The sequence below is a fragment of the Ahaetulla prasina genome, chromosome 2 (genome assembly GCF_028640845.1).
Source record: "Ahaetulla prasina isolate Xishuangbanna chromosome 2, ASM2864084v1, whole genome shotgun sequence".
Taxonomy (NCBI): Eukaryota; Metazoa; Chordata; class Lepidosauria; order Squamata; family Colubridae; genus Ahaetulla; species Ahaetulla prasina.
In genome coordinates this window covers 81214983-81227095 of record NC_080540.1, presented here as the reverse complement: position 1 = coordinate 81227095, position 12113 = coordinate 81214983, and the positions used below count along the sequence as shown (strand labels likewise).

Sequence of the window (12113 nt, the reverse complement as noted above, 5' to 3'; positions counted from 1 at the left end):
TAAACGAAGCCTTCCCGCTCTCGGAAACTGCCTCCAAAAGACAACCGGCCAGCTGAGCCCGGCAGAAACGCTGCAGAGGGAGGGAGGGAGGGAGGGGGCTGGGATCTCCCTGCCTAAAGCCACAGGCTTTCCTCCCGGGCCATTTAACCTCCGCCGTGCGCTCAGCCTGCTTCCAATGGCGTCTCCTCCAGCCACTGGGGGGCGCGCTGCCCAGGCACTGCCCGCCTCGGCGATGGCGGCGAAGGCTTCCCCCGCGGGCAGGGGCCGGACGGGCCGCGCCGCCATATTGGCTGTTGTCCTGTCTGAAAGCAGCAGCGGCGGTGGCGGCGAGCGGCGTTAGCGGCGGCGAGCGGCAACGGCATTATCGGCGGCGAGCAGCGGCGGCGGGAGCTACTGCGCGGGGTGCAGGACAAGCATGACTCGCAGGCGGAATAAGGCGGTGGGCGCGACTGGGGCGCGGCGGGAGCGGGCGGGGGGAGCAGCCCCCCCGGAGCCGCCCGCGCCCCCCGCCGGGCCCGGCCTTCCCGAGACCCCCGAGGTGGCGGCGGCGGCGGCGGCGGCGAGTGGCGCGGAGCAGGGAAGAGCCTCACAGGTACTGGGCGCGCGCGCCCCCATCTCGCCCGCCGTCAGACCCGAGCCTGCATCCACACCCCTCAGCCCGCTTATCCCCGCATCCATCGGCGGCGCGGTCCACCCTTCACCCACGTCGCTGCTAGCGCAGTCGGATCACCCGCATTCAGCCATCCGGAGTAGCCTTTCGCCATCCCTCCTCCGCACGGTGGGATCGCCCTCCCGAATTGCGGCTCCCGCGGCACGTTGCTTCAGCACCCTCATTTCGTGCCAGCGTCCATCCAGCAGCACCCGCTGGTCGCTTGGCGGTCACCTCAAGATCCACCTTGGATCCAGGCTGCCTAAATCCCGAGAGAGCATTGTGTGTGCCTTTTATCAGCCCCTCCGCCACCCCACCCGCAGCCACCTGCTCCCCCGACATCTAGCACCCGTCAGGCCCGGAGCCCCTCCACTTATTCGCCACCAACATCACCTGCCTTCAACCCCCGGATTAGATAGACAGTTAGTTAGCCTGGAATAATGTCTGCTGTGCTTGTCGGCATTATTTCGCCTTTCAGTTGCCACCTTTTTCCTTGTATGCTATCGTAACTGATCGTGCATATAGTCCACTCCAGGATGCAGAAGGCAGGGCTGCTTGCATATTTGCTGCAATTTCCCTCTCGTTTCAGTAGAGAAGCACCATACCATATGCTGGTTGCACCTTGTAATCATCACCAAAACCTATTCAGATTTCTTTTGCAAAACATATTTCTTAAATCTTAAATTTTACTCTGTATTCTGCCTATCAGGCATACAGAGACAGGCCTTCCCCAAATAATCAATTAGTGTTTACACATCTATATTCTAGCATTCTGTTTATATTTTGAGTACTGTATTTCATTTGCTTTTCAGTGGGCTCTGCCCTGGGACTATGCTGCATCTTGTCCTTTAGATTGTACCTAGGCCTGTTTCAGAATCCCTTTCAATGCATGAATCCTTTCCTACTAGGTACTAGGAGATGGCAGTTAATTGGATCTTATGCGGTTGAAACATCCTTTATTAAACAATAAAGAGTTAATTGCAAGCGGGAGATGGTTACCAAAATACTTTTTACAAGAAGGCTGCCTTGCAAGAAGGACATATGTAGATCAAAGAATCCTGTAAGGCCAAAAGGAGACATTGACCATGTTCTACAAAAGTCATTGTGTAAGTGATGTTATGTCCCCCAAGAGGCTCACCAAGTGGACCTCAGCAGTAACTTTAATTTACTGATTTATCATGGGAGAACTGAAATGAACCTTTACTACAAACAGAATGCAGTTTGCCCCAAAGAAAGAACTAGAACCTGATGTATGCCAGGACTAGTTCAGTATAGCTGTTGAGCCCTATTCTGGATAGGTGGCATCTGTTCTATAGGCACAGGGCAAAATGCTTCTACATCTGTATTGTTCACCATGTATAGTGAGGTAGCAAATGCTTAGGATAGTTTTGTGCAAACTAAGGCCTGTGAATTAAACTGGGAAGCCAGACTGCCATTGGTAGACAGACATGCATAAGACTCAGCCAAAGCAGTACAGAATATGTAGAAATAGGGCCTTGTCTATATACTGTGCCAGTTGGCAAGACATTTACAGTCTTAGGAGGCTGCAGGCTACTGCTCTTGTTTACATATTTTTCAGTATGGCTAACAAGAACTGTTTGATGGGCATTTTAAGTGAAACAAGGACAGAGAATTTTCTAGAGTTAGAATCCAGCTCACCTAAAATGACATTAGTTTCTAGCCCAAGGTTAAAAAAATGTCTATGCTGCCATTACCTAGCTGCTTGTATGCAATCCTCTATTTACTTATCCCTTGTTATTTTCAGGAATAATTGTATAGCTATCATTTATAAATGTTAATGAAATGGCATCAGACCCAGAAATGGCTTGAAATTAGTTTGAATAAAATAAGTGGTTTTCCCAATTAAATCTGTAAGTCCTAGGTGTGATTCCAATTTTAGCCAAACATATCAGCCCACTTACTCTTTTTAGTCTTCCGAAAGCTATTATGATGGCCTTTGATATAGTAATTAAAGAAACTAAGACCCTTCTGATCTATCACAGAATATTCTGTCTTCTGAATTCAGAGAATCAAAATTAAGACAATGAGTTTTTTGTGAGATACCTAGCATCAAGATTGCCCATTAACTAAGAGTATTTTCCTTCCTTTTTAATGCATGATATCCTTTTTTCTACAGATGACTTTTATTTAGAAAAGTATTCCCGACTTGCCTTGTGGCCAGGAAAACACTCCTACAACTTATAAAACTTCAGCCATCTTAAGAACTAAAATCACCATAGACATCAGCATTGGAGAAAAATAGTATCAAACATACATATACACAATTCCATTGAGTTCAGTGGATTTTACTTTAGATAACTGGGTCCTAGATTGTGGTTTAGGATTTCTTGCTATGGTGCTTAACAGGTATAGAGAAATCAAGATTTTGACAGATTGGCACAAACATGAACTAAGCCAGATAAGCAGCAGCATGGCAGCTCTGAAAGTTGAGAAAGAAATTAACATCAGCCTGCCTTACCTGTCATAAAGATGGCTAGCACTCTGTTTATGCTTGCTTTTTATGTTTTGCTTCTCAACTATTTTACCATTATTAAACACCAAAGGCATGACTTTTCAACCTTTATCATTTTGGCAAGATTAAGTTGCAGTACTTCATTTTAAAATCCAAATATTGTATGATGTGTGGGTAGACTAGGAAGCCAAAGTTTGCTTCTGACTTTCTGGTGGGAAGTGGAGACAGATTCCCCTGAAATAAGAGAAGATACCACTTTCAAGAGGCAGAGCACTTACAGGACACAGCTGACACAATTAATTGCTCCACTTTGGGAAACACTGCTTTGCATTTTGGGCATACAGTCATGGATGCCCTAATCAAATTGGAAGTGACTCTCTTTGACAGCTTCCCTGTCAAAAGAAACAAAAGATTATCACTACCTCTCATTTTTTAAATTATTAAAAAAAACTGAGGTGGAGACAGTTGGCTCAGTGTTGACATAGTTGAAGGAAACTTCTCTGCTTGTTTCTTTCCATTTTAGCCCCCATGTAGTGGATATAAAAATGTAAAACAAGCTGTAAGGTGTTTAGTAACACCTGGCTTTTTTTTTGTAGGGTCACTCTAGGATTTTGTCTCTTTGTCAGCAGTAGCAAGAGATTTTATGCAGCATAACTGAGGGAAGCTAATGTAACCCTGTTGCTTCCTAAGCTTGTCAGTGTGAACAGTATGTATCTTTGTCTCTCATCATTTTCAGGAAGAATGGTCCTTGCCAGATTGCTGGCATAAGGGGTAATGAAATTAGAGCTATGAACCTTCAGCAGTTTGGCCAGGATGAAGCTATCACCTGTTATTCAATTGTAATCTAGATTGAAAAGTTATTAATACATGTATATCTCCCTTTAGATATCCTAAACTATCTATTTGTGGCAATATCATCTTTGAATTGTGAAGATTAAAACTTAGCTTCAAGTCATCATTTTATGTGAAAAAGGGATGGGTTTAAACATCTGATTGAAAGAACATTTTGTACAAGATGCTGCCCAAAGCATCCCTGTAGCCTCATTTTCTGAAGACCAAAATCCACATGTTTGAAATCCTAAAATTAATTTTTAAAATCACAGTTGTCTCAGTTACTATAACTGATCACCCTGTTGGGGTGCTGACTGATTTATGAAGGGTATGACCTAGGTAGTAAATAGATGATATGTCTTAAGACAATGAAGCACTTAAAATAGATGACTAGGCTGACTTTTGGTAAAGCAAATTAAGGCCTTCTTTGTAACTGATAAATTATTTCTCTCTAGTCTAGCCCAATGTTCTCCCATAGAATTATTTTGGGTTCTTCAATGACTATTATATTCCAAGTAATGAGAAAAGTATTTCCCCATTTCCACAAAACCTATTATGATACACTTTATAACGTTGTTCTGATAAAATAACCTTTTTCACATTAAGGTATATTACGTAGCTTCTAACGTAACTGAGGCAACCACTTCTTTGTTTTGATAAATGGGATTCATTTAAGGCCATGAGCCAGATTGCCTAAAGGAATAAGGCTGATTGCTCATTACAAGGGCCGTAAGTCTAACCATTTGAATTGTCTTGAAAATGAAAAGCAAAGATGATTAATTTCAACTCCTCTAATAATAATAATTTTGCAAAATAAAGTCTTTATATAATCCTCTTAAACTAGATAACTGTCAGCAAATCTCCCATTTTTAAAATATAGTAAAATATAGGAGGGTATAGCAAATATGCGAGACATGACACCACAACTCTAGGTATTCTTGGATGAAGACTATTCTTTCACCCTATTCCATTTTGGGTTCAAGCTTCAGTAAAACCTTGAGAAGGTCATGCTGGGATCTAAACAATAGGAATGCATTTTTGTTAGTTGTTTTGGACCTTCCAGCACTACCAGGAGCATTATAAATGCATCTTTCAGAAACTGGCTAATTCAGGATTGAGGGATAATATATTAGAGGGGTTCCTGAATGTATTGACCAGATGTTTCCAGAAAGTGCTACTAGAAGACAATTTCAGTGCCTTTTGGTCCTTGGTTTATTAGATAGATTCTTCAGGCATATATGTATTACCAAAATTCTTGTGTCTATATGATTGTTTGTAATCCTCAGTTGGTGAAACAGTTCATCATAGGGCAGTAATTTTTAAATCAATGTACCTCAAATGGGCTAACTTAAAAAATGTGTCCAAACTCTGGGATTCCTGATTTCTGTAGGATTGAAATTTGGCAAGGTGGTGACCCCTTCAGTGCTGCTACACTGCTGTGGTCAGCCACCATCAGATGACCATCATTTCCAATGCTCTCTGTCAGCTTCCTGCAAGAAAACCAGTGGGGAAGCCAGCAGGAAGGTGGAACTTGCTCTTTGTCCCACTACTTTTTGCCTGCCCTTAGTCATTTTGTTTGTTTAGGTAAGGAAATATTGCTGAAGCAATGACCCAATGGGTCATGGTAGTCTAGTATATACTATCCCTGTAGTTCTTATTTATTACATTTATATGGCACTTCTCCAACAGAAGCTCAAAGTGTGTACATAATACTTCACCCATTTTTTTCTCAAAACAGCCATGTGAGTTGGTTGGGCTGAGAGTGACTCTGTGAACTTCCAAGATGAAGAGTAGACTGGGTCTCCCCTTCCTAATCCTACAGCCAGCGGTGAAATGCAGCCAGTTCTACCTGGCTCGGGTGAACCAGTAGCGCCGGTGGCGGGAGGCTTCCCCCCCCAGATGTCATCATGTCCCATTTTTGATGCTCTGCGCATGTGCAGAAGGTCCTGTGCATGCGCAGAGGTGTCACACATGAGCGAAGCGAGTGCGCGCGTGTGATCCCATTTGCGAACCGGTAGCAAAGGTAAGTGGATTTCACCCCTGCCTACAGCTTAACCATTTCACCATCTGGTTCTTATCACAGAAATTTTGGGAAAAATATGCTGCTGACATTTAACTCTTTTTTTGCAATTGAGCCAAGAAGGCTATGGGTGTTCTGGACAATATGAAGGACTGAATATTAGCACACAATGTGAGGCTCAGTTGAGATTTTAAGGTTTTACTGGTCAGTTGGTGTAATGATATGTGGGGAAAGCCTTGAGAAGGATGAAGAGATGCTCCTTAGGGAACGGTCAGATAAGAGACAACACAGCCTTCAACTGCATAGTGTATAGAGCAAGAAGCTCAGAGAGGACCCTCTCTAGGTTCTAGGGCTGTAATGGTGATGGCAAGAGAATTTTACTTTCAGACTTGCATGAATCTGTTAATGTTGTTTTACAGTGTATTAGAATTAGTTTATCTGATCATGTTTCCTGTTTGGTCCACCTCATAAGATTGACAACAGACAGACAAACCTGGAATTTGGACACAACATGTAATGGATGGATTTGTATCCCATCATCATCATCATCATCTTCATTATTATTATTGTTGTTGTTCTTCTTCTTGTTGTTGTTGTTTGCAATTTTGCATGTTTTGCAGCCTGACGGGAGTTTGGATTTTTAGACCTAGCGCTGCTTTTAGAGAGTCAAGTAGTCACAGTAACCAAGCATTCTTTTCTTTATGCTAGTTACATTGCTTCCTGGGGATAGTAAATCTAGTCAGTAATCATGCCTTAGCTACCTCTTGGGTGATTACTATAACACTCTGACTGGGTTTGCACTTCACACAATTGTAGTATTTCAATAAATTGGTGGTTAACCAATTATGGCTTAGCACAATGTGTGAAACCAGCCTTTGTACTGGCTGCCCTTGAAAAACTTTGGACTTCAGCTAATGCGAATCACAGTTGACAAAACTACTATATGATTTATGCTTTAGAAACTAGACATCAGCAGATATTAACTACATTGGGTCTCCACTTCTTCCTAAACCCAAAACAAAATGATGTTTTTTATCTGTAAAGCCGTCACAGGCTGGAGCCTTGAATATCTGAACACTGTAATATCTCAGAGTTCTTAATCACAGGCCTATGTGGTATCACTCATGAGATTAGATTATATTTGTTAGGTTCATGGATAGGGTTGTTTTGGTTATACTTCAGTTATGGAATGTCCTTCTGGAAGAGATCGAGTTGGTTCCATTCTTTTAGTTTTAGTTGTAATAGTAGTATAGTTTGAATATTAGAAGATCTCAGATATTATTTTAAAAATGTTTTTATTTTTTAGTAATTCAGATGTATTGCATCTTTTATGTTTTTTACTACTCAGGGCTTGAAGTATAAAAATAATGATCTATTGTAGGGGTCTCCAACCTTGGTCCTTTTAAGACTTGTGGACTTCAACTCCCAGAGTCTCTCAGCCAGCAAAGCTTGGGAGTTGAAGTCCACAAGTCTTAAAGGGACTAAGGTTGGAGACCCCTGATCTATTGTACTCATTTTTTATTAGGCTACTTCTATATTTTCAGTATTTTAAACACAAAGTCACTGGGTGACAGGCTTTTTCCCAGTTTTTACTCTGGAACAGAGACTGCAAGATACTTTAGGTTTCCCAATTGTTCACATATTAGCTTTAATTATAATTTGTGCAACAAATTGTGCCTGGTTCATGTTAAGTAATAAATGTTATCTTACAGACCGTAGTGTTAAATGTATGCATAGTGTTAAAGGAAAACCAGACATACCACATTGTCACATAGTATGATGTGTGAACCATCTTTCAATTGCAACATCTTAACCATCTAACCATTCTAAATGAGTTTATAAAATAGTGTTGAGAAAAGGAACAAACCACAGCACACACTTGAACTTAGGAAACAGAGAAGGAATTATTAATATTGTGCATCCCTAATTTAAAGACAAAAATGGAGTACCATTGAGTTTTTTTTCTCCTCTATTTCCTCAAAATCATCCTCGAGTAATGAATTTATAATTCATTTTTGTGTAAGAGTGATTAATAGTGGCCACACAGATAGAAATTCTAGGACACTAGATGAGGTTTCTGATGATAATATATGGTTTAGCTGTTACAAGATCTGGGTGACAAAAATCTGGACAACAACTAGATGAGAGTACAGAATACTTTCCTTTATTTATTTGTTTATTTTACGTCTAATGATCATCCAGAATTTTGCAGCCCAGATCTTGTAGTTTTAAGTATATTCCCAGAAAGTTCTAGTATTCATTAATGTAGACATGTGCATTTGACCTTGTCCTCTCTCAAAGGGCTTATTCAAAGCATAAATGATGTGGTACAGTAATGATGAAATTAGAATAGTAGAAGCTCTGCTAAAACCAAAATGAGTATTTTGAATTTAAGTATTATTTTCAGGTCTTCAGGTGCTTTTCAGGCAATTGCATTTACACAAACTATGTGTTCTGGCATATGTGTGATGCTTAGAAGAAGAGAACCAAAATAAAAGAGAGATCAATAGAAGGATAAATAGAAGTTTCCCCATAACTTATGGATACTAAAAGTATGTACTGCATGAAAGAAAGAGTACAAATATTTGCACATTTGCCATACTTTTACTAAGTGAGATTTTAGGATGACATTCTTCTTCAAACCTGACACACATTTTTCATGCAGCATAGCTGAAGTTGTGTAGTCTGTGCATAGCTGGATACCCAGATTTCAACATAAGTACATTTTTCTCTTCATCATCTGGAAGCTTTTATTAGAAGCTGGAAACTAGCAAGCGGCGTACAGGTGGTCTTTGACTTATAACAATTTGTTTAGTGACCATTCAAAGTTACAGTGGTACTGAAAAAAGTGACTTACAATGGGTCCTCACCCTTACAACCATCACAACATCCCCAGGGTCACATGATCAGAATTTGGGCGCTTGGCAAATGGCATGTGTTTACAAGGGTTACAATGTTCTAGAGGTTATGGGATCACCCTTTGTAAGTTTCCCAGCTGACTTTGACAAGCAAAGTCAATGGGGGAAGACAGATTCATTTGACAATTGCATGATTCACTTAATAACTGCAGCGATTCACTTAACAACGGTGACAGAAAGGTTGTAAAATCTAGCCTGACTCACTTAACAACCACTGGCAATGGAAATTATGATCCCAATTGTGGTCCTATGTTGAGGACTACCTCTACTAAGAAATAATTGTTGCCCTTCATCAGATAGGACAGAATTTATGTGTCTTTAAAAATAAGAAGCCAGGAAAACCAATAGGTGTAAGTTCTTTTATTGTTGTATCAGAACAGCAGTGCCTACTGATCTTCTTCCTCTTATACAGCTTGTAAAAACATAGGAGTCTGTTATTAAATTGACATACCTGCTTCACTGCAGTGAGGAAAAATTTTCTTCTCATTTCTAACCCATTAAGAGTGTAATGACAGGACTGACTTTTCATAGCTCTTGCTCCTGAGCTTTATTGAGGCTAACTTGCAATCGTTTAATTAAAGTTATTAAAATGAAAGTTGTCTTCAAGGCAAAAGAGACAGGATGCTGCCTGAATACACACTGGCACCCACATGTTACAATTTTCCAAAGCAGATTAATAATACTAAGCATAGTTTCACACAATGCAGTGTCTTACCTGCCATATAATTTAAGACACAGAAAACAAATAAGGAAGCTATCCAGGTTGAAGTTGATTAGCATTGCACCTATAGTCTTCAGGTTTAATATACAGAATGCAAATATTTTCTAATTTGGAGATTACTTCTTATAGTTAAAAATGATATACGCTATAAAAGACTTACAAGCACTGTAGGAAAAGGTTGCTACAGAAATGCAACCAGTATCTAAATTCCTTATCAGAACGCTGTCTTATCACTGCTAAATTTATTTGGAGTTTTCTTGGACTTAACTGTCCCTTCCAGGTGGAGATTGTGCTGCTTATATTTGATCTCATCTTTTATTTTCATTTGCAATAAACCAAGTCCTTCCCGTGGTCATTTTGGTGTTAGAAACAGATTGTGTTAATATGATTTAACAAATTCCATGATGGTATCAGTCAGTCTGTGGGAGCAAAAGGTGCTACAGGATTCCTTGCTGATGAGTTAACATTGCTGGTCAACAAATCTCCTCCTTGATTGAAGTACCAGTTGCACTCTTAATACCCAGGGCCACAATCCAGAGGTGCATTAACAGAAGTTATTTTTGTATGTTTCTTTCTTGCAGCTGTCACACCAAGTCAGACTTGTAGTTGGCATCTGTCTCTGGATTAGAATCTAAATGGCTAATTGCATGCCAGCAACAGAGCCCTCTGCAAGATTATGTCTAAGACAAAATTATTTGCAGTGGACCGAACTTCTTTTTATTCTTTAGCATTAAATAGCTAGCAACTTCACTATTAAAAAGGAAGCAACCTCCACAAAGGGTGAAGCCTCCTAGTTTGTAGTCTTGTGATAAAATGCTATAGATGCTGTTCTCCTAATTAGTGTAGGGAGAGTCCTTCAGTTACAACAGTTCGTTTAGTGATCATTCGAAAGTACAATGGCATTGAAAAAAGTAACAGTTTTTTATGTCAGTTGCAGCCTCCCTGTGATCACGTGATCAAAATTCAGATGCTTGATAACTGACTGATATCTATGATGGTTGCAGTATCCCAGGGTCACCTTCTGGGTGCAAGCAAAGTCAATGGGGAAGCCAGATTCACTTAAGAACCATGTTATTATTTAATATCTGCAGTGATTCACTTCACACTGTGGCAAGAAAGAGAAAACTCAATAAATGTTTCACTTAGCAACAGAAATTTGGGGCTATACACACACACACACACACACACACACACACACACAGCACTGTTGTAAGACAAGAACTACCCAAAATGGATATCTACCTCGACGTATTGAGGTATTTCTATTGTTAAGTGAGACATTTGTTAAGTTTTTGATCACATGATCGTGGGGATGCTGCAAAGGTTATAACTTTGGAAAATGGTCATAAGTCATATTTTTCAGTGCTGTTGTAACTTTGAATGGTTACTAAACAAACTGTTGTAAGTTGAGGACTACCTGTATGGAGATACCTTTCATTATAGGTAGTTCTTGACTTACAACACTTCATTTACTGACTGTTCAAAGTTACAGCAGCACTGAAAAAAGTGACTTACGACCGTTTTTCACACTTACGTCCGTTGCAGCATTCCTGTGGTCACGCGATCAAAATTCCGATGCTTGGCAACTGATTCATGATGTTCCTGGATCCACTGTTCCTGGATCTTGGGATTACTTTCTGCAACGTTCTGACAGTGGGGGAGTCAGTGGGGAAGCCAGATTCACTTTACAGGTGCAATGGTTCACTTAACAACTGTGGCAGGGAAGGTCATAAAATAGAGGAAAATTCATTTTACAAATGCCCCACTTAGCAACAGAACTACTTGTGTAGATGAATCAGTGTAATTTTTGTACTAAAGTATTTGTCAGTTCCTGGAGAGTTTTGTGGAAGTGTTTAATTTAAAAACCATATATTATTTGGGAAAGGGGATGTCCTTCCCCTAAGCCCCTCCCCCTTTTAGATCAAAGCCCAGATTGGACAGAAAAATCTAGCAATAAAGCCTGAACTAAGGCTAAGCTATATTAATTAATTAATTAATTTTAATGTCCTGTCTTTCTGGTAGGAGCTGAAGGCAGTTTACAGGAGGATTTTCATTTTATCTTCACAATAAGAAGCCTATAAGGTTTGAGGTAGGCTGGGCCAAGAGAATGTGATTTGGTGAAAGTTACTTGGTGAGTTTCCACAGCTGAGGATCAACGTGGCTCTACCAGTACTAATCCAACACCGTAACCATCTCACAGCAGCTCTGCTATGCTTACACTAAGAATTCTGTAGTTAATAGCCGCTGTAAAACATTATAGCATTTGCTCAAAGGAAAATGACTGTGAACATAAACAATGGGAAGAAAAATATAACAAATAATACTTGAATAGGCATTTTATCGATAAATCTTTGCATCATAAAATAATCTAAATCCATTCTGTCCAAAATGATTCCCCCTTCCTCCTTTGCTCCAACAGAGCTCCTCTAAATAGTTCATGCTTAAAGGGTGCCAAAGGGGTTTAGAGACATGGAGAATGAATAAGAAGATTTTAAGAGTAG

General features: G+C 40.4%; 1 protein-coding gene across 2 annotated transcripts in view; it reads left to right on the top strand.

The window, feature by feature from the left end:
- The first annotated feature begins 200 nt into the window (after positions 1-200).
- FAM193B (family with sequence similarity 193 member B) overlaps positions 201-12113 on the top strand; it is a 38216-nt gene continuing 26303 nt past the window's right edge. Inside the window, exon 1 of one of the 2 annotated variants that reach the window (XM_058171163.1) lies at positions 201-592. In XM_058171163.1, the coding sequence (XP_058027146.1) occupies positions 416-592 (177 nt within the window). In that variant the 5' untranslated portion in view covers positions 201-415. The remainder of the gene's footprint in view (positions 593-12113) is intronic. The other variant, XM_058171164.1, reaches the window with a different exon arrangement.